Genomic DNA, 27,459 nt, shown 5'->3' on the forward strand with positions numbered 1-27,459 from the left:
TCTGGAGCGGGAGCGATCCTGTCTTTGACACCATCATGCCCCTCCCCTCACACCTGCCTGCCTGCCGGGGACATTCAGAGCTGAACCTTCTCCCCGAGGACAGCAGCCAGAAGACATAGCAGGCCCCAGTCCTGGGGGCACCCCGTGGTCCAGCATGAAGTGCAGCCCCAGACCCTGGACACCGCTCCCATGGAGACCAGTGAGAGGTGGAGTTAATAAGGGGCTTCTGCCAGCTTCACAGCCATGGCCAGAGAGCCATGGCCCTGACAGACTCCTGGGGCCATGCCGTGGGGACCAGCCACCAGAGGGCCAACAACAGCCCAGGCCTGCCTCCCGCCCACTGCCCCTACAGGCCTTTCTCCAGGTGAGAACACAGCTCCAGTGCGGGTGGACGCAAGATAGCTCTAATCTGCTCTCATTTCCAGAAGAGAAAGGACCAGTGCAGGCCGCCTTCGGCACCAGGAGGGTCACTGACAGTGACAGACTCTGTGTGCCCAGTGCAGGAGTGACCGTGGGGATCAGTGGGCAGGGCTCTCAAGGGGCTCCATGGCCGACCCCCCCACCCCCGGTCCCAGCTCGCCCACGGCCAGCCCTCAGGGTTTTGGCCGAGCCAGGAACCACAGTGGAACTGGGTGGGGCCACAGAGATTGACAACTTTACAAAAATCCCTGAGCAGAGCGGCCCCAGGGAAGTCGGGGGTCTCACTCTGAGCGTTCCCTGTCAGGGCACATGGGGTCAGGTCAGCTGGGAGCCTGAGGCGCTGAAAAAGACCCACCTGGGCTGAAGGTGGGGGGGCCTCCCCGGCGGTCACGGAGCAGGGCCCGGCCCAGCCGAGGGGCCGGCTCCCCAAGGCCTAGGGTGCAGGGAGCCCAGGGAAATGGGGCGGTGAGCCTCGGGAGGGGCAGGGAGCATGTGACCTCACAGGAACAAAGCAGATCAGGGGTCAGCAGACGGTCAAATCCTAGACCAGGGGCCTGAGGCAAGCAGGTGCTTGTGGGGTGGGGGGCAAGTATCTTCAGGAAGACAGACTTGCAGCTCCTGGGGGCTCCCTGGGGACGCTGGGTGGGTTTCCATGCCCCCCAGTGCAGGGCCAGCCCACTGTGACTATGCCGACTTCCATCTTGGGCCAGGGTGCCCTGGTCACCGTCTCCTCAGGTGAACCTGGTTTCCAGAGTCCGGGGACAGCGGGATGTGGGTGGACTTGGGATGGGAGTCAGGACGGAAAGGAGGCAGGGTGTGTTTTTGTATATAAGAAGCAGCAGAGGAGAAGCTGTGTTGCTGGGACTTGGAGCTCTGGGGCCAGCACACCCCGGTCGCCATGTCCTCAGGGGGCGTCTCCCTTGCAGCGCAGCCTGGGCCTCGGGCAGTTCCCTGGGTTCCATGAAGCCCCACTGCACCCTGAGCAGGGCAGGGTCCCAGTCCAGCGGGGTCCTGCCCTTGGGTCTGCCTGAGCCCCCGGAGGTGAGCCAGCTGAGGCCTGAGGGGAGGACAGGAGCTGGCTGGGCAAGAGAAGCAATGGGCAGAGCCCGGCGGGGCCGGGGTCTGTGCGGTGAGGTCAGGGGAGCCCCCAGGCCTGGCCTCCCGAGGGTTCATGTCTTGGGGGCAGCCGGGACTCCTTCCCTTGGTGATGCTTTTAATCCCTGGGGCCAGCGTGCCCCGGTCACCATCTCCTCAGGTGAGACAGCTCTCTGCCCGCTCTGTCCTGGGCTGGGGAAGAAGTGTCCAGAGGACCCTTGGTCTGTGGTGGACCCTCCGTTGTCCCTAGGGGGTCTGCGTCTGAGGCCATTTGCCTGTCTGCCCTGTTGAGGCGGGGCCTCTGCCTGTGGAACGCAGTCAGGCAGAGTGGGCTCTGTGGACCTGGGGGCCTGGCTTTGCCTGCGGGCAGAGGATGCCAGGCTGTGGGTTTTTGCACAGCCCCTAACGGGGCCCATAGCACTGTGACTATATCGATAACTGGGGCCAAGGAATCCTGGTCACCGTCTCCTCAGGTGAGTCCTCACCAGCCCTCTCTCCTCACTCTCTCTCAAAATTTTGGTGCACTTTGGGGGAAATCAAGGGTCTCTGGTCCAGAGGGCCTGGGGCAGCCGGGGGTCTGAGATGGGGAGGGCCCAGGGGCCCAGGCTTACAGCGGCGAGGAACAGAGGCTCCAGGCACCCTCTCCTCCTGAGCTCTGCAGACAGGCCTTTCTCTGGGGGCCTCAGGCACCCTTGGGCTCTGGACTCCCAAGGTCCCAGCTGTGTTGGCCTCATGAGGGCCACAGGTGAGGTGGTCTGGAGGTCCCAGCAGGCCACTAGCTCTTGCCCAGGGTCCCAGCATCAGTGTCACTATGTGACAACTGGTTCAAGCACTGAGTCAGGGGCCTCTGGGCACCATCTGCTCAGCTGAGACCTCACCACCCCACTTCACTGCGCCTGGGGAGACCCGGGGCACTCTGGAGGTCAAGAAAGGGGGCTGGGGAGAGGGTTCTGGTAAACAGGCAGAGCCAGACCTCCCCACCCCAAGGACTCCGCGCTGTGGGTACGAGGCAGCTCCGTTGGCGGGTCTGGCTTTCTGACTTGGGCAGGACTGAGGGGCTTCCATCGCTGTCTGGGGCAGGCGGCTGCTTGAGGCTGGACTTGGGAGTCTGTGGTTCACGGCCAGCTGGCCCAGGCAGGCAGCGGTCCGGGCCTCTGGGGGCCAGAATGGGGTGCAGCGTCCGGCGCAGGCAGGCGGGAGCGGGGCCAGCAAAGGGCCACAGACAAGCGGCTCTGACTGACGGTGTCCCGGCGGCGCCCGGAGAGGGGGTGGGTGCCGGGCCCCCGAGCCTGGCCGGGCCCCCGGACTTTTTGCTGGGCGAGGCTGGAGATGGCACCACTGTGATTACTACGGTATAGACGCCTGGGGCCAAGGGATCCTGGTCACCGTCTCCTCAGGTAAGAGCAGCCCATCCGGGGCCTTTGTTTTCTCTCCTGGTCGTGAGGTTTTTCTGATCATCACTGTCTGGTTCTCCGATGTGTCCGTGTCCCCCCCCCCCCCAGGCCTCAGGGGACTGGGCAGACTGGCCAGGAGGGGACCAGTCCCCCTAGGCATTTCAGTCTCTATTTTCTGATGCCTTTAAAAAATCAGAATCTCGCCGGCATTCAGAGGGGCTTGGGCGGGAAGGGCCACAGTAGGGGAGTCCCAGGACCCCTTGGCGGCAGTGCAGCTTGGGCTATGGTGGAAAGGAACTTGCTGCGGTCCTAGCCTCTATGGAGGAGCGCGTATGGATGACTTAGAACCTCAGGAATACCACACGCGGAGGGCACAGAGAATGCCCTCCTCGGACGAGGTGTGTTCTGCCCTAGACTGTATTTAAAATTCTTTATTGGGTAGGAAGAGAATTGTCTAGGTGAGGACGGGCAAGCAGTGTCCCGATCGTGGCAAGAGAGGGGTACCCCAGCCGCCCGAAAGGGAGAGCCTGGGGAGGTGACGGGCACTGGGCTTTGTGAGGCCACTCTAAGAGAAAGAAAAGCTGTTCACCAGAGGAGGTGTGCTTGCGAATACCAAGGCAGGGAATCTTCAGAGCAGCTCCCGATGGTCTGGAAAATTGCAGCTTTAAAAAGAGAGATGTTTAAAGTATTTTAAATTTTTATCATTTAATTAACAACCGTGAATCATGGCTTTGGAGAGTTGAAATCGGTGCAAGTTTGGCCGAAAAGTAATAACGAGTTTCCATCGGCCCTCAGCCCCAATTAAGGGCTGAGTTTTGAGAATAATAAATTCAGCTTATTTTTTTAATTTAATTGGTGGCCCCGAGTTAGTCAAGATGGCCACAGGCAGGACTGACCACCTGCAGCAGGTGGCAGGAAGCTGAGAGTCTATTTTTGGACTCAAGAAAACACAGTTGGTAAATTTATAGCTTCTGGTTCCCAAGAGGTGGTTTGCGGCTGGTTTTGCGCAGCCCTACAGAACCGAAAGTGTTCCACTGAGCACAACAACACCTGGTTAATTTGCATTTCTAAAATAAGGCGCAGATGCTGACAGAAACTGGAAGCTTCCTCTTTTAACTATTTGAATTTACTTAAGCTTTAGTTTATCAACTGCTAATTTATATTCATTTTCAAAGTAGATGTTTAAGAAATTAAATTGTCTTAGGTGCATTTTATCAATGCATTTGTACACTCTTTAATGAGCTGTTCCTTCAAGGTAGTTAAGCTGAGGCTGTGCATGCGCCGTGTACACTGTGAGTGTGCTCACAGTCTCAGCTGGCCGGCTCCCTCCTGGCGACGAAGCAGCTCTCTCAGTGCAGGTCCTTCACTGCAGAATGGTCAGGGCCGCCTTTCTGGTACCCACCTCAGGACAGACTTGGGGTGAAACGTAGGCATTCGTCATGAGTTACTCTGGCTACACTGCTAGCTGGGGGACTGAGAGGATGCCCCGTGGGGTGGGAGTCAGCAGGGTCCAGGACTGTGGAGGGACAGTCTCTGCTCTGAGTCCCCAGGCCCGCCGAGGCTGGGGGTCTCCTGGGACCACCCGCAGCTGGGGACGTGCAGGCCTGGCTTCTGCCGCCAGGCCAGCGCAGGTCATGAGTTAGCTCAGCAAAGGGATTCTGAGGAATCGGCCCAGGTCAGAGAGCACACGGGACGTGCCAGAGGCCAGGCGCCGGGCTGTGAGAGGCAGGAGCCGGTGCAGCCAGACTCACTGCCCCGGGATGTCTGTATGAGATGTTTTTGTTTCTACTTGAAAGGCAATCTGTTCTTACCTACTGCGTGCAAGGTTGGGGCGCTTCACACCCACAGGGACCACTTCCCGCATCCACACTTAAGTGGTCAACGCGGCTTTGGGGTTCAGATGGTTGCTGTGTGCTAGAGAGTATCCTCTTTCTCAGCAGAACTTTGTGATAAAGACAGAATTGGGAGCAGGTTCAGATAAGATGCATTTCCCATGGTTTTTAATGAGGACATTTGCCAGAGAGCAGTTAGTCACCAGGACTCTTTGAGACTCGGGGCAGGAACTTGGGCCCATGGTGTGTGCCCAAGCCAGCCAGGCCCCAGGGACATGTGCCCAGGCTCTCCTCTCCCAGAGAAGCAGCGCTGCCCACTCAGCAGAGACGGGGCCTCTGTCTGAGGGTGGCAAACGTGCCTTGGCCTGTTGGATGCAGTAGGGAAGCTAAAGTCACCAGCAAGCTTTTTACCCAGAGTGGAGGGTGGCGGTGACGGACAGCTGGGAGAAGGGCCAGAAGGGCTGGGAGAAGGGCTGGGGTGGGAACGGAGGCATCGGGCACCCAGGGGAAGGGGCACGTGAGCTCCCAGGAGGAGAGGGGGAAGAGGCTGGGAGGGACGAGCCCAGCTGTGCAGTGTCCACAGACCAGAGGCTTTAACCGAGGCCACGGGTCCATGGTCCTTTTGCATCAGAACCACTGGGCTTTCAGGTCTGTGAGGGCAGCCCTGGGCCACCCAGAGCAGGTTTGAGCTGTGCTGAGCTGTGCTGAGCTGGGCCAACCGGGTGAGCTGGGCTGAACTGAGCAGGTGAGCTGGGCTGAGCTGAGCAGGTGAGCTGGGCTGAGCTGTGCTGAGCTGGGCTGAGCTGAGCTGAGCTGGGCTGGGCTGAGCTGGAATGAGCTGGGCTGAGCTGGGCTGGGTTGAGCAGGACTGAGCCAGGTTGAGCTGGGCTGAGCTGAGCTGGGCTGGGTTGAGCTGGGCTGGGTTGAGCTGAGCTGGGCTGGGCTGAGCTGAGCTGGGCTGGGTTGAGCTGAGCTGGGCTGGGCTGGGTTGGGCTGGGCTGGGCTGAGCTGAGCTGGGTGGAGTGGGTGAGCTGAGCTGAGCTGGGTTGAGCTGGGCTGGGCTGGGCTGAGCTGAGCTGAGCTGAGCTGGGTGGAGTGGGTGAGCTGAGCTGGGCTGGGTTGAGCTGAGCTGGGCTGGGCTGGGTTGGGCTGGGCTGGGCTGAGCTGGGTTGAGCTGAGCTGGGTGGAGTGGGTGAGCTGAGCTGAGCTGAGCTGAGCTGGGTTGAGCTGAGCTGGGCTGGGTTGAGCTGGGCTGAGCTGAGCTGGGCTGAGCTGAGCTGGGCTGAGCTGGGCTGGGTTGAGCTGGGCTGAGCTGGGCTGGGCTGAGCTGAGCTGGGTGGAGTGGGTGAGCTGAGCTGAGCTGAGCTGGGCTGGGTTGAGCTGGGCTGGGCTGAGCTGGGCTGAGCTGAGCTGGGTGGAGTGGGTGAGCTGAGCTGAGCTGAGCTGGGCTGAGCTGAGCTGGGCTGGGTTGAGCTGAGCTGAGCTGAGCTGGGCTGAGCTGAGCTGGGCTGAGCTGGGCTGAGCTGGGCTGGGTTGAGCTGGGTGGAGTGGGTGAGCTGAGCTGAGCTGAGCTGAGCTGGGTTGAGCTGAGCTGGGCTGGGTTGAGCTGGGCTGAGCTGAGCTGGGGTGAGCTGAGCTGGGCTGAGCTGAGCTGGGCTGAGCTGGGCTGAGCTGGGCTGAGCTGGGCTGGGTTGAGCTGGGCTGAGCTGGGCTGAGCTGGGCTGAGCTGAGCTGGGTGGAGTGGGTGAGCTGAGCTGAGCTGAGCTGGGCTGGGTTGAGCTGGGCTGGGCTGAGCTGGGCTGAGCTGAGCTGGGTGGAGTGGGTGAGCTGAGCTGAGCTGAGCTGAGCTGGGCTGAGCTGAGCTGGGCTGGGTTGAGCTGGGCTGAGCTGAGCTGGGCTGGGCTGAGCTGGGCTGAGCTGGGCTGAGCTGGGCTGGGTTGAGCTGGGCTGAGCTGAGCTGGGCTGAGCTGAGCTGGGCTGAGCTGGGCTGAGCTGGGCTGGGCTGAGCTGGGCTGGGCTGAGCTGGGCTGGGCTGAGCTGGGCTGAGCTGGGCTGGGCTGAGCTGGGCTGAGCTGAGCTGGGCTGAGCTGGGCTGAGCTGAGCTGGGCTGGGCTGAGCTGGGCTGAGCTGAGCTGGGTTGAGCTGGGCTGAGCTGGGCTGAGCTGGGCTGAGCTGGGCTGGGTTGAGCTGGGCTGAGCTGGGCTGAGCTGAGCTGAGCTGGGCTGAGCTGGGCTGGGTTGAGCTGGGCTGAGCTGAGCTGGGCTGAGCTGGGCTGAGCTGGGCTGAGCTGGGCTGGGTTGAGCTGGGCTGAGCTGGGCTGAGCTGGGCTGAGCTGGGCTGGGTTGAGCTGGGTTGAGCTGGGCTGAGCTGAGCTGAGCTGGGCTGAGCTGGGCTGAGCTGGGCTGGGTTGAGCTGGGCTGAGCTGGGCTGGGTTGAGCTGGGCTGGGCTGGGCTGGGTTGAGCTGGGCTGAGCTGAGCTGGGCTGAGCTGGGCTGGGCTGGGCTGGGCTGAGCTGGGCTGAGCTGAGCTGGGCTGAGCTGGGCTGAGCTGGGCTGGGTTGAGCTGGGCTGGGCTGAGCTGGACTGAGCTGAGCTGAGCTGGGCTGGGTTGAGCTGGGCTGGGCTGAGCTGGGCTGAGCTGAGCTGGGTGGAATGGGTGAGCTGAGCTGGGCTGAGCTGAGCTGGGTGGAGTGGGTGAGCTGAGCTGATCTGGGCTGGGTTGAGCTGGGCTGAGCTGAGCTGGGCTGAGCTGAGCTAGGCTGAGCTGAGCTGAGCTGGGCTGAGCTGAGCTGGGCTGAGCTGGGCTGAGCTGGGCTGAGCTGAGCTGGGCTGAGCTGGGCTGAGCTGGGCTGGGTTGAGCTGGGCTGGGCTGAGCTGGACTGAGCTGAGCTGAGCTGGGCTGGGTTGAGCTGGGCTGGGCTGAGCTGGGCTGAGCTGAGCTGGGTGGAATGGGTGAGCTGAGCTGGGCTGAGCTGAGCTGGGTGGAGTGGGTGAGCTGAGCTGATCTGGGCTGGGTTGAGCTGGGCTGAGCTGAGCTGGGCTGAGCTGAGCTAGGCTGAGCTGAGCTGAGCTGGCCTGAGCTGAGCTGGGCTGAGCTGGGTTGAGCTGAGCTGAGCTGGGCTGGGTTGAGCTGGGCTGAGCTGAGCTGGGCTAGACTGGACTGGACTGGGCTGGGCTTGGCTGAACTGGGCTGAGCTGAGCTGGGTGGAGTGGGTGAGCTGAGCTGAGCTGGGCTGGGTGGAGTGGGTGAGCTGAGCTGAGCTGGGCTGAGTTGAGCTGAGCTGGGCTGGGCTGAGCTGGGCTGGGTTTGGCTGAACTGGGCTGAGCTGAGCTGCGTGGAGTGGGTGAGCTGAGCTGAGCTGGGCTGGGCTGAGCTGAGCTGGGCTGTGCTGAGCTGAGCTGGGCTGAGCTGGGCTGGGCTGAGCTGGGCTGAGCTGAGCTGGGCTGAGCTGAGCTGGGCTGGGATGGGCTGGGCTGGGCTGAGCTGAGCTGGGTGGAGTGGGTGAGCTGAGCTGAGCTGGGCTGAGTTGAGCTGAGCTGGGCTGTGCTGAGCTGAGCTGGGCTGAGCTGGGCTGGGCTGAGCTGGGCTGAGCTGAGCTGGGCTGAGCTGAGCTGGGCTGGGCTGAGCTGGGCTGGGATGGGCTGAGCTGGGCTGAGCTGAGCTGGGTGGAGTGGGTGAGCTGAGCTGAGCTGAGCTGGGGTGAGCTGGACTGGGCTGAGCTGGGTGGAGTGGGTGAGCTGGGCTGAGCTGTGCTGAGGTGGGCTGGACAGACTGGGTGAGCTGAGCTGGGCTGAGCTGGGCTGAGCTGGGTCAGGCTGAGCTGAGCTGGGCTGGACTGAGCTGAGGTGAGCTGAGCTGGGTGGAGTGGGTGAGCTGGGCTAAGCTGGGATGAGCTGAGCTGAGCTGGGATGAGCTGGGATGAGCTGGGGTGAGCTGGGCTGGGCTGGGTGGAGTGGGTGAACTGGGCTGAGCTGAGTTGAGCTGGGCAGAGTGGGTGAGCTAGGCTGAGCTGGGCTGAGCTGAGCTGAGCTGAACTGGGCTGGACTGAGCTGAGCTGAGCTGAGTGGAGTGGGTGAGCTGGGCTGAGCTGGGCTGAGCTGGGCTGGACTGAGCTGAGCTGAGCTGAGCTGAGCTGAGCTGAGCTGAGCTGGACTGAGCTGAGCTGAGCTGGGCTGGGCTGGACTGAGCTGAGCTGAGCTGAGCTGAGCTGAGCTGAGCTGGGTGGAGTGGGTGAGCTGGGCTCAGCTGGGTTGAGCTGGGCTGAGCTGAGCTGAGCTGAGCTGAGCTGGGCTGAGCTGGGATGAGCTGGGCTCAGCTGGGATGAGCTGGGCTGAGCTGGGCTGAGCTGTGGTGAACTGGGCTGGCTGAGCTGGGCTGAGCTGAGCTGGGCTGAGCTGGGTGAAGTGGATGAGCTGGGCTGAGCTGTGTTGACCTGGGCAGAGTGGATGAGCTAGGCTGAGCTGGGTTGAGCTGAGCTGAGCTGGGCTGGGTTGAGCTGGGCTGAGTTGAGCTGAGCTGAGCTGGGCTGAACTGGGCTTAGCTGGCTGAGAAAGTGATCTAGCCTGAGAGGGTGGAGCTGAGCTGAGCTGAGCTGAGCTGGGTGGAGTGGCTGAGCTGGGCTCAGCTGGGTTGAGCTGGGCTGAGCTGAGCTGAGCTGAGCTGAGCTGGGCTGAGCTGGGATGAGCTGGGCTCAGCTGGGATGAGCTGGGCTGAGCTGGGCTGAGCTGTGGTGAACTGGGCTGGCTGAGCTGGGCTGAGTTGAGCTGAGCTGAGCTGGGCTGAACTGGGCTTAGCTGGCTGAGCAAGTGATCTAGCCTGAGAGGGTGGAGCTGAGCTGAGCTGAGCTGAGCTGGGTGGAGTGGCTGAGCTGGGCTCAGCTGGGTTGAGCTGGGCTGAGCTGAGCTGAGCTGAGCTGAGCTGGGCTGAGCTGGGATGAGCTGGGCTCAGCTGGGATGAGCTGGGCTGAGCTGGGCTGAGCTGTGGTGAACTGGGCTGGCTGAGCTGGGCTGAGCTGAGCTGGGCTGAGCTGGGTGAAGTGGATGAGCTGGGCTGAGCTGTGTTGACCTGGGCAGAGTGGATGAGCTAGGCTGAGCTGGGTTGAGCTGAGCTGAGCTGGGCTGGGTTGAGCTGGGCTGAGTTGAGCTGAGCTGAGCTGGGCTGAACTGGGCTTAGCTGGCTGAGCAAGTGATCTAGCCTGAGAGGGTGGAGCTGAGCTGAGCTGAACTGACCTGGGTTGAGCTGGCCTAATGGGCTGATCTGGATTGAACTGGGCTGAACTGGGCTGAACTGGGCTGAACTGAGCTGAGCTGGGCTGAGCTGGTCTGGGCTAGCCTAGGCTGAACTGAGGTATGCTGGGTTAACCATGGTAGGCTGAGACAGGGCCAACAGAAGTGGACCCACTGGGCTGGCTTGACTTGGGCAAATTGTTGAGATGCAAAGCAGTTAACCTCCACTGAGGCTGGTGGGTCTAGCTGGACTGAGCTGACCCCACTGGACTGTCCTGGTCAACAGTGGGCTGACCTCAGTGATCTGGTTGTGCTGAAGACTAGGGGCCTGAGTGTGTATCAGTATCATTGACGACCCCAGAACCCCGGGCCAGGCCCCAAGTGGCTGAGCCGGGGGCAGTGACGGTGGGCTGGCAGCTATGTGCCCTCTGCTCCGCTGTCCCAGAAAGAAGGTGGAGTGGCCTGCACCCCCAACCAGCAGGACGCCTCTCACCCCCCTCTTCTCTTGTGTCCTCTCTCGGGTCCCCAGCAAGTGAATCTCACCCGAAAGTCTTCCCTCTGGTGTCCTGTGTGAGCTCCCCGTCTGACGAGAACACTGTGGCCCTGGGCTGCCTGGCCCAGGACTTCGTGCCCAATTCTGTCAGCTTCTCCTGGAAGTTCAAGAACAACAGCACGGTCAGCAGTGAGAAATTCCTGACCTTCCCCGAAGTCCTGAGGGACGGCTTGTGGTCGGCCTCCTCTCAGGTGGTCCTGCCCTCCCCAAGCATCTTTCAAGAGCCGGATGACTACCTGGTGTGTGAAGTCCAGCACCCCAAGGGAGGAAAGACCGTCAAGACTGTGAGGGTGACCGCTGCAAGTGAGTCGGGCTCGTCCCGTGGTTGGGGGGGAGGGGGAGGGTTCAGGCCCCGCTGACCCCTTGTCCTTCTCTACAGAGGTGGAAGTGTTGCCCCCCGTCGTGAGTGTCTTTGTCCCACCTCGCAACAGCCTCTCTGGTAACGGCAATAGCAAGTCCAGCCTCATCTGCCAGGCCACTGACTTCAGCCCCAAACAGATCTCCTTGTCCTGGTTTCGTGACGGCAGGCGAATGGTGACTGGCATTTCTGAAGGCCAGGTGGAGACTGTACAGTCCTCACCCGTAACATTCAGGGCCTACAGCGTGCTGACCATCACGGAGAGTGACTGGCTCAGCCAGAGCGTGTACACCTGCCAGGTGGAGCACAACAAGGAAACCTTCCAGAAGAATGCATCCTCTTCATGTGATTCTAGTGAGTGCAGCCCTGGTGGGTGGGGACGCTCATGCTCAGGTCTGCAGACACTGCCCCAGATATGCCAGCTGCTTCCTGAGCCTTGGCTTCCCAGAGCGGCCAAGGGCAGGAGGGGCTGTGCAAGGCGACTGGGGGCCGGCGCCCCTCCAGCGGGGCCCCAGGCTCACAGGGGACTCAGCCAAGTGGCCCCTGCTCTTTGGGCGCACCTCTTCCTTCACCTGATTTCACTCCAACCAACTCTCTCCCACCTCCAGCACAAACATCTCCCATCGGGGTCTTCACCATCCCCGCATCCTTCGCTGACATCTTCCTCACGAAGTCAGCCAAGCTTTCCTGCCTGGTCACAAACCTGGCCTCCTATGATGGTCTGAATATCAGCTGGTCCCGCCAGAACGGCAAAGCCCTAGAGACCCACACCTATTTTGAGAGGCACCTCAACGACACCTTCAGCGCCAGGGGCGAGGCCTCCGTCTGCTCGGAGGACTGGGAGTCCGGAGAGGAGTTCACGTGCACGGTGGCCCACTTGGACCTGCCCTTCCCAGAAAAGCACACCATCTCCAAGCCCAAAGGTAGGCCCGACTCTGCCCCTGCCCTCCACCCCGGACTCTCCCATGGCTTCCAGGGTCTGAGGACAGCAGGCAGGGCCCGGAGAGGACCTGCTCTCCCCGATCTCACCACTGCGACCCCCCCCCACCACAGATGTCACCATGAAGCCGCCGTCCGTGTATGTGCTGCCTCCAACGCGGGAACAGCTGAGCCTGCGGGAGTCAGCCTCCGTCACCTGCCTGGTGAAGGGCTTCGCACCTGCAGACGTGTTCGTCCAGTGGCTGCAGAAGGGGGAGCCCGTGACCAAGAGCAAGTACGTGACCAGCAGCCCAGCGCCCGAGCCCCAGGACCCCAGCGTGTACTTCGTGCACAGCATCCTGACAGTGACCGAAGAGGACTGGAGCAAAGGGGAGACCTACACCTGCGTCGTGGGCCACGAGGCCCTGCCCCACATGGTCACCGAGCGGACCGTGGACAAGTCCACCGGTAAACCCACCCTGTATAACGTGTCTCTGGTCATGTCTGACACGGCCAGCACCTGCTACTGATGCCTGGCTGCCTGCTCAGGCCGGGTCAGAGCCCCCAGGTGACTGCCGCTGTGTGTGTGCATGAGTGCAAACTAACCATGTCGATGCGTGAGATGTTGCATTTTATAAAAATTAGAAATAAAAAGATCCATTCAAAAGATGCTGGTTGTGAGTGAGCAAAGCTCTCCCTGCTGGGTCCATGGCTGTCTGCCCTCACCTTGCAGACCACCCTCCACCATCCTCACCCCTGCCTCCCCACTCGCTTCCGACCCATGCCTGGGAGCCCCGGTGCTCCTTGCAGGATGCTCACAGCAGGCTGAGCCCATGCTCGCTGCAGTTTGAGTCACTTCCATGGCCACACTGGGGGCACACGGGTGTGCAACACACACATGCACACAGTCACACGCATACACGCAGAGAGATGCATGTGCATACACGCATGCACGGACATGGAAACATGCACTCACATGGACATAGACATGGGCACACGTGACACAGACATGTATGTGATGGACCTGGGTGAGCAGGCGCACACACAGACATGGACACATGAAAGTGTGGACACACAGACACAGATGTACACGTGCACCCACACGCACGTGCACAGTCACAGGCACTCATAGGCACATGCCCGTGGGCGCTCACACACACAGACACACATGCATGCATGAGGACACGTTATAGACATGTAGACACACACGCACAGATGTACACATGCTCGTGCACACATGTGAATACACTGCAAACACCCAGGTTCACACACTCCCAGCCCTTGCACACCCGCGGTCACTCACCACCCTGTCCGGCGGAGTCCCTCTGCCCCATGCCCATGCTCTGCCTGTCCCTCTGTCTCAGCTTGGAGGTGCATCTGGGGGCCGGCCTAGCCTGGACTCCTGCGCAGACCCCAGCCCCAGCCCCAGAGCAGGGTGCGCAGAGGGCCACTCTGGGCCTGGCCAGAGGCAGCTCCTCAAGGAAACTCCCGGCCCATGTCCAGCAGGTCTGCTTCTCCCAGTCCAGGCCCTTGTGAAGGTGGCAGGGCCCCAGCTCTCCCCTTTCCCTGTTAAGAGACAGAGTCAGGCACATCCTGGCAGAGCAGGCCATGCCTGGGAGGCCCTCCATGGAATAGGCAGCTGCAGGGCTACATGTGAACCTGGAGTGGTGGGCACTGAACCGACGGGCGAGTGGGTCTCCTCTGCCAACCACACCAGTGCCCCTTCGGGCTGACTCCCAACCTCCCCTACACTCCTGACTCTTTAGGGACCAAGGGCCCATCAGGGAAGCAGCTGCAGACCTAGGTAACTGTCCTCAGCCTTTGTCCCAGCGCCACTCTCCCTGGGCCTCAGACGTCTATCCGACCTCCTGATCCCACAGCTATGAGTCCTGCAGTCCTGGCCCCAGCCAGGGCCGCACATGGCCTCTCTCATAAGTGCCTTGGCTCCAAGACAGAGAGAGACGGAGGCTAAACGGATGGGCCCCTTGTCACAGGCAGCTATCTGCCCCCAGGGCTTGTCCTCACTGGCCAGGGAGCCCACCCCAAACCACCAGAGAAAGGATGCCCCACTACCACTGTCAGCCCCAAGTGGCCCTGCGTCCTCCAGAGGAGTGGAGGACACTGGGGCCACTCCCCCACCTCCAGCGCGGCGAGATCCCACCCTTGTGCATACGTGTGTGCTCTGTCCTGCTCTCTGCCACCCCAGCGCTCCTAGGGCCAGGCGCTCAGGGTCACTGCTTGGCTCAGCTCAGCCACACTCTGCCCCTGCTGGCCGTGGAATTGGGTGGCCGAGACGCTGCCTGACAAGGCCTGGAGCTCCCAGCCACCCCGGGGGCGCCAGGGAGGCAGGCACACACCCGCTCACCTGCCTGTTCGCTTCTGCCTTCCCCCGGCCCTTCGGGCGGGTCAGCGCAGCTGAAGGGGGCCAGGGTGCGCTCTGCGGGCAGCTCGGCCGCGCTGACCCCTGTGCCCTGTCTCCTGCAGAGGGGGAGGTGAGCGCTGAGGAGGAAGGCTTCGAGAACCTCAACACCATGGCCTCCACCTTCATCGTGCTCTTCCTGCTGAGTCTGTTCTACAGCACCACAGTCACCCTGTTCAAGGTAGGCTGCCTGCCCGGGGAGGGCGCGAACCCGCCGAGTCCCAGGCTGCAGGCCCCCGGCACCCCTAACCCACTCACTCTGCCTCTGCTGCCTGCAGGTGAAGTGACGGCCAGCCAAGAGCACGGGGCGCCAGAGACGGGACAAGAGGGGCTGCCTTGGAGCCGGGGCCCTGGCCTGTGCGGCGTGTCTGCTTGTACTGAAATCTTCCCCGCGTCCTCTCCAGCTTCGAGCTGTAAGAAACTGGCTTTTCTCGGTGCAGCTGAGTGCCATGGCCAAGCCTGGAGCCCACAGTCATATGCTCCACCCGGCCCTGCTTTGCAATGTTGCATTTGTGGCCTTGAAATAAACAAGTATACTTTATCTTATGAAACCGTTTCCTCGTGAAGGTTTTTTTTTTTTACCCCAAGCCACGCTCCTATGTGCTGCATATCCTGAGCACTGAACCATTACTGATGGGAAAGGGATGTGTGTCTCCTCCCAGGCCAGTGGCGATGCACCAGGGTGGCGTCTTGGGGCTGGTCCGGACAGAGGAAGATGGCCGAGTGGCAGAGGATCCCCAGGCTGGTCTCCCAAGGTGGCCTGCGCTGGGGCTGCTGTGTGCATCCGTGAGGACCCTGCCACAAGCCCCACTGACACCCTGTCCCTCTCTGCCATCATTCCTGGCATCCCAACCACGCGAGGGCTTGTCCAACCTTGGGTGCGCATGGTGTGCACAGGAGGGATTCGAGAGGAGGGCTGGTGCATGTGCAGCCACACTGCGCCCTGCAGGAGTGCGAGACCTCACCTGCTGGGCAGCAGACGGTGACTGGAGGGTGAAAGGAGGTCTCAGGTGAAGCTGTAGGGAGGGTGCAGGACTGGCGAAGCACGGAGGAAAGGCCTTGAAAGAGAGGGCAGCTGGCGGCGAGGCAGGGGAGCAGGGAATTAGCCTGCGGAGATAAGCTGCGTGGGTCCAGGTGGGAGCTGACAGGGGCAGTGGCACGCTCAGGCCCCTGGGAGGTCCAGGTTAGCTATGGCAGCAACGGCCAGGGTGGGGTGGGCGGTGGGACAGGAGAGGAGACCCTGGAGGCCAGAGGAGGGAGCCGGGTGAGGGTGACCTGGCTCTCCAGGGAGGTGATTTCAGGGGCTGGAGGGGGACTGGGGCTTCCCAGGATGCCTCTCCTGGGGCTGCCAGGGTCCTGACAGTGACTCTCCCAGGGAGTGGAGGTGGACTTGGTTCCCAGAGAAGGCCACCTCCTGGCAGTAGGCTCCCGGAAGGCATTTCTGATTAAACAGTGTCCTTTGCAGCCCAGCCCATCAGGCAGGGGAACGTTCAGTGAGGGACTCCACGGCATACAGGGCGCCTCCAGCGGGGAGCGGGGGGGGGCAGGGGGCGACAGGGCAGGGGCTCTCACGCAGGCCGAGGGGCTCAGGCCAGGACCTGTGGGGGTGTCTGAGGGCTGTGACAACAAAGAAGCACAGGCCAGGCGCGAACAGCAGGAGCTGGCTCTCTCCCAGTGTGGTGGAGGGACCCAAGGTCAAGGTGTCAGCAGGGCTGTCTCCTTCTGGGGCCCCGCGGGGAGTCCGTTCCCTGCTCCTGGCAGTTGTCAGCACCTGTTTGAATGTATTTCACTCAGAGTCTATCAACTGCTCACTTATATTCATTTTCAAAGTAAATGTTTAAATTGTCTTAGGTGCATTTTATCAATGCATTTGTACACTCTTTAATGAGCTGTTCCTTCAAGGTAGTTAAGCTGAGGCTGTGCATGCGCCGTGTACACTGTGAGTGTGCTCACAGTCTCAGCTGGCCGGCTCCCTCCTGGCGACGAAGCAGCTCTCTCAGTGCAGGTCCTTCACTGCAGAATGGTCAGGGCCGCCTTTCTGGTACCCACCTCAGGACAGACTTGGGGTGAAACGTGGGCATTCGTCATGAGTTACTCTGGCTACACTGCTAGCTGGGGGACTGAGAGGATGCCCCGTGGGGTGGGAGTCAGCAGGGTCCAGGACTGTGGAGGGACAGTCTCTGCTCTGAGTCCCCAGGCCCGCCGAGGCTGGGGGTCTCCTGGGACCGCCTGCAGCTGGGGACGTGCAGGCCTGGCTTCTGCCGCCAGGCCAGCTCAGGTCATGAGTTAGCTCAGCAAAGGGATTCTGAGGAATCGGCCCAGTTCAGAGAGCACACGGGACGTGCCAGAGGCCAGGCGCCGGGCTGTGAGAGGCAGGAGCCGGTGCAGCCAGACTCACTGCCCCGGGATGTCTGAACAACCCCCCTCAGCTTAACATCTGGTTACGTCTTGATAAGCCCAACATAAGTTGAAAGAAGTTTGAAATTCCATTTAATGCGCTTCGCAGGCCACACGCCAGGGCTTGTCCTCATCTGCCTTAAAAGGCTCAGAACACTCACACTAACTGGCACTAGGGCAAAACCATCTAACTCAAGCCTTCTTGTTGCTCCCTTGCTCAGTCGTGTCCAACTCTCTGAGACCCCATGGACTGCAGCATGCCAGGGCCTCCCTGTCCATCACCAACTCCCGGAGCTTGCTCAAACTCATGTCCATTGAGTCGGTGATGCCATCCAACCGTCTCATCCTCTGTCGTCCCCTTCTCCTCCTGACCTCAATCTTTCTCAGCATCAGGTTCTTTTCAAATGAGACAGCTCTTCACATCTGGCAGCCAAAATATTGGAGCTTCAGCATCAGTCCTTCCAATGAATATTCAGGACTGACTTCTTTTAGGGATTGACGGGTTGGGTCTCCTTGCAGTCCAAAGGACTCTCAAGAGTCTTCTCCAGCACCACAGTTCAAAAGCACTGATTCCTCAGCACTCAATCTTCTTTATGGTCCAACTGTCACAACCATACATGACTACTAGAAAAACCATAGCTTTGACTAGACAGAATTTGTCAGCAAAGTGATGTTTCTATTCTTTAATATGCTGTCTAGGTTTGTCATAGCTTTTCTTCCAAGGAGCAAGTGTATTTTAATTTCATGGCTGCAGTCACAGTCCACAGTGATTTTGGAGCACAAGAAAATAAAGTCTGTCACTGTTTCCATTTCTTCCCCATCTATTTACCCTGAACTGATGGGACTGGATGCCATGGTCTTAGATTTTTGAATGATGAGTTTTAAGCCAGCTTTTTGACTCTCCTCTTTCACCTTCATTAAGAGGCTCTTTAGTTCCTCTCTGCATTCTGCCGTTAGAGTGGTGTCATCTGCATATCTGAATTGTCAGTATTTCTCCTGGCAATCTAGATTCCAGTTTGTGAGTCATCCAGCTGGGAATTTCATATGATGTACTCTGCATATAAGTTAAATAAGCAGGGTGACAATATATAGCCTCGACATACTCCTTTCCTGGTTTTGAACCAGTTCATTGTTCAATGGCCAGTTCTAACAGTTGCTTTTTTAGTTTCTCAGGGGCCAGGTAAGGTAAGTCTGTCATTCCCATCTCTTTAAGAATTTTCCACAGTATGTTGTGATCCACATAGTCAATGGTTTTTACGTAGTCAGTGAAACAGAAGTCGACGCTTTTCTGGAATTCTTTTGCTTTTTTTTCTATGATCCAGTGGATATTGGCAGTTTGATCTCTGGTTCCTCTGCCTTTTCTAAATCCAGCTTGTACATGTGGAAGTTCTCAAGCCTAGTTTATTAATGGAAAGTGCAGACCGTCTGGTGTAATTTACTGAATACTGAATGCAAAATAACCAGAGTGGTTGTCAGGCTCCAGCGTGGCCGCGAGTGTGAGTGGCTCACTGTCCTGAGCACTGGAGGTCTGGGCTGCAGCCGCTGCACTGCCCAGCTCCCACAGCAAAGGACAGACTGTGTATTGCCAGGTGGGAAATATCAACATTCGAACTCGAAGTGTGGTTTCTCCTGATGTGTGTTGCTTTCACAGTACGATAAAGTCAAAGAGTAAAACACTGAGTCATGAGTCAGGGACCTTCTGTATGAGATGTTTTTGTTTTTACATCAAGGGGAATCAGTCTTCAACCCCTACTCTGTGAGACATGAGGTCTATTTGTCTGAATTCCTCAAGGGACCACTGCCCAGTCCGCTCAGCTTGACTTTCCCTAAAGAAAGTGGCCAGGGTTGCTCCCCTTCCTTACTGTCTGGATGGCTCAGGCGCTTCACACCCACAGGGACCACTTCCTCATCCACACTTAAGCGGTCAACACAGCTTTGGGGTTCAGATGGTTGCTGTGTGCTAGAGAGTATCCTCTTTCTCAGCAGAACTTTGTGATAAAGACAGAATTGGGAGCAGGTTCAGATAAGATGCATTTCCCGTGGTTTTTAATGAGGACATTTGCCAGAGAGAAGTTAGTCACCAGGACTCTTTGAGACTCGGGGCAGGAACTCGGGCCCATGGTGTGTGCCCAAGCCAGCCAGGCCCCAGGGACATGTGCCCAGGCTCTCCTCTCCCAGAGAAGCAGCGCTGCCCACTCAGCAGAGACGGGGCCTCCGTCTGAGGGTGGCAAACGTGCCTTGGCCTGTTAGATGCCGTAGGGAAGCTAAAGTCACCAGCAAGCTTTTTACCCAAAGTGGAGGGTGGCGGTGACGGACAGCTGGGAGAAGGGCCAGAAGGGCTGGGAGAAGGGCTGGGGTGGGAACGGAGGCATCGGGCACCCAGGGGAAGGGGTGCGTGGGCTCCCAGGAGGAGAAGGGGAAGAGGCTGGGAGGGACGAGCCCAGCTGTGCAGTGTCCACAGACCAGAGGCTTTAACCGAGGCCACAGGTCCAGGATCCTACCCTTTTGCATCAGAACCACTGGGCTTTCAGGTCTGTGAGGGCAGCCCTGGGCCACCCAGAGCAGGCTTGAGCTGTGCTGAGCTGTACTGAGCTGGGCCAACTGGGTGAGCTGGACTGAGCTGAGCCAGGTTGAGCTGGGCTGAGCTGGGCTGAGCTGGGTTAAGCTGAACTGAGTAGGGTTGATCGGGGCTGAGCTGAACTGGTTTGAGCTGGGTTGTGCTTGGCTGAGTTGGGTTATCCATGGTGGGCTGAGACAAGTCCAGCAGAAATGTACTGCCTGGAGTTGACTTGGGCAAACTGATGATATGCTTTGGGTCTGTTTAACCTCTGCTGAGTATGGTGGGTCTAGCTGGACTGAGCTGACCCCGCTGGACTGTCCTGGTCAACAGTGGGCTGATCTCAGTGAACTAGTTGAGCTGAGGACTGGGGGCCTGAGTGTATATCAGTCTCATTGATGACCCCAGACCCTGGGGCCAGGCCCCAAGTGGCTGAGCCGGGGGCAGTGACGGTGGGCTGGCAGGGCTGAGTGTGCCCTCTGCTCCGCTGTCCCAGAAAGAAGGTGGAGTGGCCTGCACCCCCAACCAGCAGGACGCCTCTCACCCCCCTCTTCTCTTGTGTCCTCTCTCGGGTCCCCAGCAAGTGAATCTCACCTGAAAGTCTTCCCTCTGGTGTCCTGTGAGAGCTCCCCGTCTGACAAGAACACTGTGGCCCTGGGCTGCCTGGCCCAGGACTTCGTGCCCAATTCTGTCAGCTTCTCCTGGAAGTTCAAGAACAACACCATGGTCAGCAGTGAGACCTTCCCCGAAGTCCTGAGGGACGGCTTGTGGTTGGCCTCCTCTCAGGTGGTCCTGCCCTCCCCAAGAGTCCCCCCGGGGTCAAAGGACTACCTGGAGTGCAAAGTCCAGCACCCCAAGGATAAAAGTATCATCAAGACTGTGGTGGTGTCCCCCAGAGGTGAGCCAGGTTCCGCCCATGGCCAGGGGTGGGAGTGGGACCAGGGTAGCCCACCCTACAGCCTCCTGTGGCCCCCCACCCTTCCTGTCTACCTTGCAGCCCCTCACCCAGGGCACAGCACATTCTGACCCTCACCTGCTCCCTGCTCCTCTGGTTTCAGCGTCGACCCTGACCCCGACCCCGACCACGTTAGCGCCTTCTATGACACCCAGGTCAGAGGGCTCCAACAAAGTCGTCAACACTCAGAGCAGCCCAGGTGAGCAGCCCCATCCAAGCACACCTGTCTGCCCGTGCCTTCACTGCCACCTTCAGGCAGCCCTCTACGACATCTCTGCTGAGTCCTTAAGTCACACCCTGAGCCAGGAAGCTGGGGCACTGCTCAGAGGCATTGGCTGCAGGCCAGGCCCAAGTTGAGCGCTGGCAGACGCCCCCTCAGGCCCCTGTGTGGCCCTCAGCCCCTCGTGAATGGGGGAGGTGCCCAGATCACACTGGGAGGTTTGCAGTGAGAGGGAGGCCCACAGGCCAGCCCTGGGCTCACCTGGTCCAGCCCGCGTGCAGAACTGAGACCCTCACGGAAATGGTGCCATCTGCAGGGCCGCCCTCACCCCTACCTGCACCTGGCTCCAGCCTCTCCGTGTGCCTGGCGCCCAGCTGTGGGGTGCCCAGAGTCACCCCTCACCCTGGGTATCCTCCTGGCCCAGAGCAGCAGCTGCAGGAGGGAGCTGGGCAGTTCCCTCACTGGCCCCCAGGCCACTGGCAACCCTCCAAGAGGGGACCGTGGCTGTGATGTCTCCCTGGGCAGCCCCCCGCCCAGCCTGTGAGCCATAATGCCCACAGTCCCAGGCAGAACCTGCCACCACTGTGCATGACCCCTGGGTGTGGGGTAACCCGGTCAGGCACACGGGGCAGGGGCGATCAGGAGAGAGGTGGGCCCTGCAGATTAGAGGGTCACCTCGGTGGGGTGGGGGGGCACTGTGCACAGCCCAGTGCTCCCCAAGCATTGGCGGTCAGCCCTGACCAGACTGCTGCGGCCACGTCGCCCATCCAGCAGTCCTGGGGACAGGGGCCGAGCTCCGTGACCACAGGCCGTGCCCTCCTACTCCGGTGCTGGACTGCCCTCCCATGGGGAGTGACCCTCCTGGGGCCTAAGGCCTGCTGACCGCACAAGCCCAGCCCTCTGCTCGGGGCATGGCCCCTGACCCAGACACGGTGCAGCTCAAGCACGGCCTGAGGCCAGATGCACCACGAAGCTGGATCCCTGCCGCCCGGGCTGGCCTGTCCAGCTTAGAGGGACGGACCGGGAGGAGGGACAGACAGAAGCACTGTGTGGAAGCACAGCTTCAAATATCTACTTCCTGGGCCTTTATAGAAAAAGTTGGCTGACCCCTGGCTGTCACAAATCTATGGCCAGTCGCTTGCTAGTCCTTCTCACCGTAAGCTGTCCTGGCGATGGTCATGAGAACAGTCCCCGAGCACTTAGCGTAGATACTCACAACCAGCAAGTGGACAGCCAGGGTCCCACCGGGACCAGAGCACAGCTGTAGACGCTGGCAGAGGCGACCCCTAGATGACGGGAAGGCCGGCAGGCCACCGCTGGGGCTGCGGATGTGGGGAGGCCATGGCCCCAGCCATCTGCGGCGCCCGGAGGAGACCCTGACTCCCCCATTCTCCACAGTGCTGTCCACCAGCCACGGCCAGCCAGAAGCCCAGACACCGGCGTGTCCAAAGGACCCCTGCAGAGGTCAGTCCCTTGGGACAGAGTGGGGGAGAAGGGCGGAGTGTTTTCAGGGGCACTGGTAACAGCCTGCCTGCAAGCGAGACCCCGGCTCAGTGGTGGGCAGACCCCTGCCCACTGCACTTCTGGAAGCAACAAAGGCCAGGGGTCCCTGGAGAGAGGGCGGGCCTGGGGTCACTGGCCAGCCCTCAACCCCGCCGTTCCCCCACCGAGACCCTCACACCTCTCCTCCCCCTCTCCGCAGAGAGTCGGAACCACACCCAGGCCCCTCGCGTCCACCTGCTGCCCCCAACCCCACGGGGTCTCTGGCTCCTGGACAAGGCCGAGTTCACCTGCCTGGCCACAGGGGAGGCCCCGCTGCATGCCCGCTTCTCCTGGGAGGTGAACGGGCAGCCCCACAGCGGGGCCGTGGATGAGGGGCCCACCCAGGACCGCAATGGCTCCTGGAGCCAGAGCAGCCGCCTGGTCCTGCCCAGGTCCCTGTGGGCTTCGGGCTCCACCATCACCTGCACACTGAGCAGCCCCGGCCTGCGGTCGCCGGTGACCCTGATGGCACAGAGAGAACGTGGTGAGGGCAGCCGCGGGCCCCGAAGCATCCCAGCCACCTCCTTCCCCCAGGGGACCCCTGGGCTGCGGCGCCCAGCCCCTGGAGCCCTAGCTAAAGAGCATAACATGGCTTCTCCCTGCAGCTGCCTCAGTGCCCAGCAATCTGACCCTCCGCACTCTGACCACGCCTGGCCCCTTCTCCCCTGCCTGGCTCCTGTGCGAGGTATCCGGCTTCTCACCCGTGGATGTCCTCCTCACATGGCTGAAGGGCCAGCAAGAGATGGAGCCTTCCCAGTTTGCAACGGCGCGCCCCACAGCCCAGGATGGGCATGCCTCGTTCCACACCTGGAGCGCCCTGCGTGTCTCCAGGCCCCTGGACGACGCGGGGGCCGCCTACACCTGTGTGGTCAGCCACGAGGCCTCCCGGACGCTCCTCAACGGCAGCTGCAGCCTGGACGCTGGTGGTGAGTCAGACAGGCCTGGGGCGGCCAGGACACGGGGTGGGGAGCAGGGGGACAGCCCTAAGGCACTGGGCAGTGGGGGTGCGGCCGCTGAGTGTCGGGGGCCCCAGGGCTCTGGAAGCCCGACAGCTGCCCTGCTGGCCCCGGACACACGTCCACACGCCACACACCGGTCCAGAAAGGGCAGGAGGTGTTGCCCGCCCCCCACGATCCAAGCAGTCATTTCCCACCAAGATACGCCCGCCACTGGGCGCAAAGCAGGGGCCTCCCCCGGGCTGGGAGTGAGGGCAGGCACCCTCAACAGCTGCCCTCTGGGGACGTCCAAGACTCCCCGGCTCCCAAGCCCTCCGCCCTTCTGGGAGCCCAGTCAGCACCTGGGAGGCCACATATGCTGGACTTGGGCGCCCAGAAGGTTCTGATCCGCAAGCACCCACAGTGGCCCCTGACCACAGGCCTCCTGGAGGAACACAGGGGCAGATGCCACAGAGGAGGGGGTCTGGGGGCCCAGGGCTCGCCCTCCCCTCTGAGGTGTCCTCCCCCAACGCCGCAGCACGCAGCCCAGCCCCTCAAGACCACAGTGGACACGCCGGTCAGGGAGGCGGCAGGACACACAGGCTGGCAGGCATCCAGGAGGCCCAATGCGGGGACCAGCAGGGAAGGTGTCTGATGGGGGCCCGAGGCAGTGGGCGCTGGGAGAGGAAGGCTAGGCTCGCCCAAGGTCCGGGACCTAGCCTGCAGGCCTGAGATGCTGTGGGCCCCACGCCGAGCGGGGAGGGTGTGCAGACCACAGCCCCGGCCCCGACACCTCGAGAGAGAGCAAGGCCTGGCAGGCAGCGCCATGAAGGCCATGCAGGGTGCCACTGGTGGGCAGGGGGGCCGCCTCAGCATACCCACACCCACCTGTACCACGCACACCCCTGCAGGCCTTGTCCTGCAGACCCAGCCCGTCCCCGCCCCCACCATCACCCCCACTACGCATGCCCCTGCGGGTCTCGTCCTATTGACCCAGCCTGCCCCACGCCCCGGACCAGCCACCTGACATAGCCCAGGCACTGCGCGGCCTCGAGTCACAAGACACTCTGGACCGGCCTCCCCCAGAGCGTTGACCCAAACCTCCCACTTTCCTGAGGGGCCAAAGCTATGTCCAGCAGCCAGGGCCATGCTCTGTACAGGGCGAGTGGCAGAGGCTGCTGGAGGCCTGCTCAGACCCCAGGCCCCTGGAGAGGCAGGGGAGAAGCCCCACTCCAGGGGACCACAGCCAGCACCAGCCCCACCCCAGAGACTGACCAACCACTGGGCCTTCCCTGGTGGGCCCTCCTCCAGACCAGAGGAGGACGGCCAGAGCCGCCCCCTGTAAGGCAGCCTGGCCCTCCACAGCCCAGACGGCAGGAGGAGCTGGGCCTCACTGGGCTGGCTGCCACCGTTCTAGCACTGCTGTCTGAGGGGTCTGCTGCTTTCCTTGAAGGACCCCCATGCCCCCCTCACCCTGCCCCATCCACCTGCATCTGAAGGCCACCCTGCCCTCTCGGTTCCAGGCCCAGCCCACCGCCATGCCCTCTTCTCAAAGGAGGCCACTCGCAGCTCAGCCCAGGCCTGCAGCTGTGGTCATCATTCCACAAAATAGCAGCTGGAAGGCTCCCCCGGAGGCCCCTGGCCTCTGCTTGCTGGTCCTGCTCTGGGGTCCCAGGCTTCTCAACCACGGGCCCCATCTCCTGAGAGCCTGCGTCAGCCCAGCACCCCAGATTGCAGCCAGAGCCCTCCGCCCTCCATCATCACAGAAGCCAAGCCACGCCCAAGTCCTGCGCCCCTCGGATTGGCCCCTTCTGTCCACAGACCCCACCCCAGTCCTCCTGTCCCTGCCGGTCTCACGGCCGAGGGCTGTCCCCTTCAGCCCACCCTCCTCTCAGCTGCCAAAGTGACCTTCAAACACCCGTCAAACACCCGTCAGAACTAAGTGGAAGTTCTGCTTCCACTTAGGATGTAGAAGCTAGTAGGCCAGCCACTAACACGGTAACAAAAGGTCAATGCCAAATAAACCATAAAAATCATATTTATTTAAAGTCTCAGACAAGTCGAAGACTCAGTGTCCAACTGGCCCAAATTCCTAGGTCAGAAGAGGCTGCTGGCAGTTATCCTCATCCTCAACACAGGTGGAGAGGCCTGGGTGTCTGTGAGATGAGAGGGACGTGAGGGAACAAGCCGAGGTTTAGTTCCCACACAGGCTGGCCCGGGTTGTGGGTACAGACAAGCCCCCAAAAACTCCCCTGGACCCGCTGACCCTCCACCCAGGGATTCTGCTACGAGCAGCTTCTGAGAGCAGGCGGGGCCACAGCAGGAGAGGTCCAGGATCAGAGCCTTTCCCGCTGGGAGGAGGGGCCTGACCCCACTCCCACACCGGGAGCCAGTAGCCAAGGAATCTGCCGCCCAGCCCAGCTCAACTCCTAGTGAAAACACAGCTCCTCACCCTCCCTGCCCGACAGAGGAAAGTGTGCGCTCCCTCCACGGAAAGTAGACATGCGTCATCAGCTTCACGCTCACTTTCTGTCTGTGCACCATGTCCGGCATGCAATCAAAATTCCCTTGGCATGCAAAGAAGCAGAAAACCTTCACCCATAGTCAGAATGAAAACAGCAAATAAAGCTAGGCTGCAGGTGACCCAGATCTTGGAGCTGAAAACAGTTGCGATCGTGCTCTCGGCTTAAGCTCTGTGAGTGGCTTCTGTCACCTTGAGAAAAACGTCCTGCCCCACGGTTTCACCGGCTCTTCCCAAAGAGCTGCCCACCGGCACTTCCTGCCCCAGCGGAGACGGTTCAAGGGGTGTGACCTTTCTCTCCTGCGGTTCTTCTCAACTCCAACCTGAACTCTTTCCCAACTTCTCACCCTGGCAGCTCCTGCCTGTCATTCACACAAGCTCTCTTGTGTGTCTGGGACGACCTCCCTGACCTCCAGGGCTGGGCCATGTGCAGCCGGGACTCCTGCTCTTTACCCAAACAGAGCGCATCCAAGGGGTCTTGTCTTCGCATTTAGCTGCCTCACCGACCCCCAGACCACTCACCCCTGCATTTCATGTGTCTAGAACAGGTTTCTTCAGGTTCTCCATGGCAAAGCGCTGCTGCCTTAGAAAATTTTTCCAGTGAATCATGGACCCATGCCACTGTAGAACATGATATGAACTCATTAGTGGAAAACTGAGACAAATGGAAACCAAGATGCATTGGTATTTTGTCATTAGATTCCACAGAGGGCGAGCACACAGTTTCCATGCTCACTTCCTGTGCCATGACCAGTGGTTCCTGGACGGCAGCCCTGCAGACCCCACCTCCCACAGCTCTGTTCAGGCTCGAGGCAGAACCCCAGGGAATGAATGCTCCTGGAAAGAGCAGCTAGGAAGTCTGGGCTGAGTGAGCACTTCCTCCCTGTCCCGGGCCCTCCCACTGGACTGGAGCGCGGCTCCACACGAGGGTGTGGGGCTGGCCAGCCCATCCTGCCCCGGCCCCCACCCCACATCCAGCAGGACTGACTTCTGACGCACAGATTCAGCCCTGGCTTAAAGCCTCTATTCCCAGCCTCGGCCTGCCCTGGCCTCCTGTGCGGCCCCTCGGCCAACTCCCGCTGCAGCCCGCGAGGCTCCTGTCCACTCTCCTGACTCGGGGCCCTCGTGACGCCGTTCCTCCCGCTGGGATGCCGGCCCAGTCTCACACAGCTTCTGCGAGCGGCTGTCGCTGCAGCCTGCGGGGCGGGGCCCATGGATCCACCTCGGCGCTGGGGCCACCCACGCACCGTCTCAGGCCATCTGCCCCGCCGTGCTGTGTGCCCCGTCAGGCCCTCTGACCCCTCTCTGCCCCGTCTGTGCCCAGCAGGGAGAAGGTTGTTCACATGGGGCCCCAATGCCAGTGGTGCCATGTGGGGGGCTGTGGCTGTGCCCCTCGGGCAGACCCCCTCATGGTCAGTGGCCCGCCGCGTGCTGGGGTGGGCATGGACCAGGCCTCAACAACGCCCGCTCCCCCGCAGGTCAGGCCACCTGGCCACCCTGGAGCCTGGACGAGAGCAGCAATGATGGTGTGGACGTGGAGGATGCCAGCCCGCTCTGGCTCACCTTCCTGGCCCTCTTCCTCGTCACCGTGGTCTACGGTGGCTTCATCACCTTCATCAAGGCAGGTGGCCCGGGCAGGTGGCCTGGGCAGGTGGGGCCGCTTCCACGGCCAGGGTTTCTGAGGAAGCCGCCCCTGCCCACTCAGGCCTGGAGTAGGACAGGCGCTAGGACCCGCTTCCCAGGGCCACAGGGAGGCGGGGGTCCCAGCTCAGCTGGCCAGGGGCCCCGAATGTGGGGGCCCCGGCCCCTTCCTGACCCCGGGGCTCTTGCTGCAGGTGAAGTAGCCCTGGAGAGAAGACGCCGGGCTCCGCACAGACAGAACCTGGCCTCCACACCGCCTGCTGCTCCCGGAGGGCAGAGGAAGGAGCCCACGCTGGACCCCACCCTGTGGCCACACCCTCTGTCCACCACAGAGCCCAGCCCCCAGCCCAAGAGGAGGGCATCATGGTGCAGAGAGGGGGCCCCTGGCTGGCCCTGCAGCCCCAGAGCTGGTGGCCCTGGCTGCAGCCCCCTTGCCTCCCCACCCACCATCCGCCACATAAAGAGCTTTGATCCTTC

General features: G+C 61.2%; 1 long non-coding RNA gene and 2 gene segments (V, D, J or C); 2 read left to right on the forward strand and 1 right to left on the reverse strand.

Moving 5' to 3' along the window:
- LOC110139672 (immunoglobulin heavy constant delta-like) lies at positions 1-27,459 on the forward strand. The segment is given in 8 exon segments: positions 1-364; positions 19,749-20,066; positions 20,227-20,322; positions 21,742-21,807; positions 22,046-22,369; positions 22,491-22,811; positions 26,820-26,962; positions 27,177-27,459. Coding segments are annotated over 8 exon segments (1,359 nt in total).
- Positions 1,381-14,765, forward strand: LOC110139673 (Ig mu chain C region membrane-bound form-like). The segment is given in 10 exon segments: positions 1,381-1,461; positions 1,934-1,988; positions 2,228-2,260; positions 2,754-2,912; positions 10,496-10,822; positions 10,899-11,231; positions 11,486-11,800; positions 11,931-12,263; positions 14,280-14,395; positions 14,493-14,765. Coding segments are annotated over 10 exon segments (1,761 nt in total).
- Positions 24,843-26,235, reverse strand: LOC139034208 (uncharacterized). The gene is made up of 2 exons (XR_011486635.1): positions 25,864-26,235; positions 24,843-24,976 (listed from the first exon to the last, which is right to left on the reverse strand). It is a non-coding gene; the product is annotated as an uncharacterized lncRNA (long non-coding RNA).

The sequence above is a fragment of the Odocoileus virginianus genome, unplaced genomic scaffold (assembly GCF_023699985.2).
Source record: "Odocoileus virginianus isolate 20LAN1187 ecotype Illinois unplaced genomic scaffold, Ovbor_1.2 Unplaced_Contig_44, whole genome shotgun sequence".
NCBI lineage: Eukaryota > Metazoa > Chordata > Mammalia > Artiodactyla > Cervidae > Odocoileus > Odocoileus virginianus.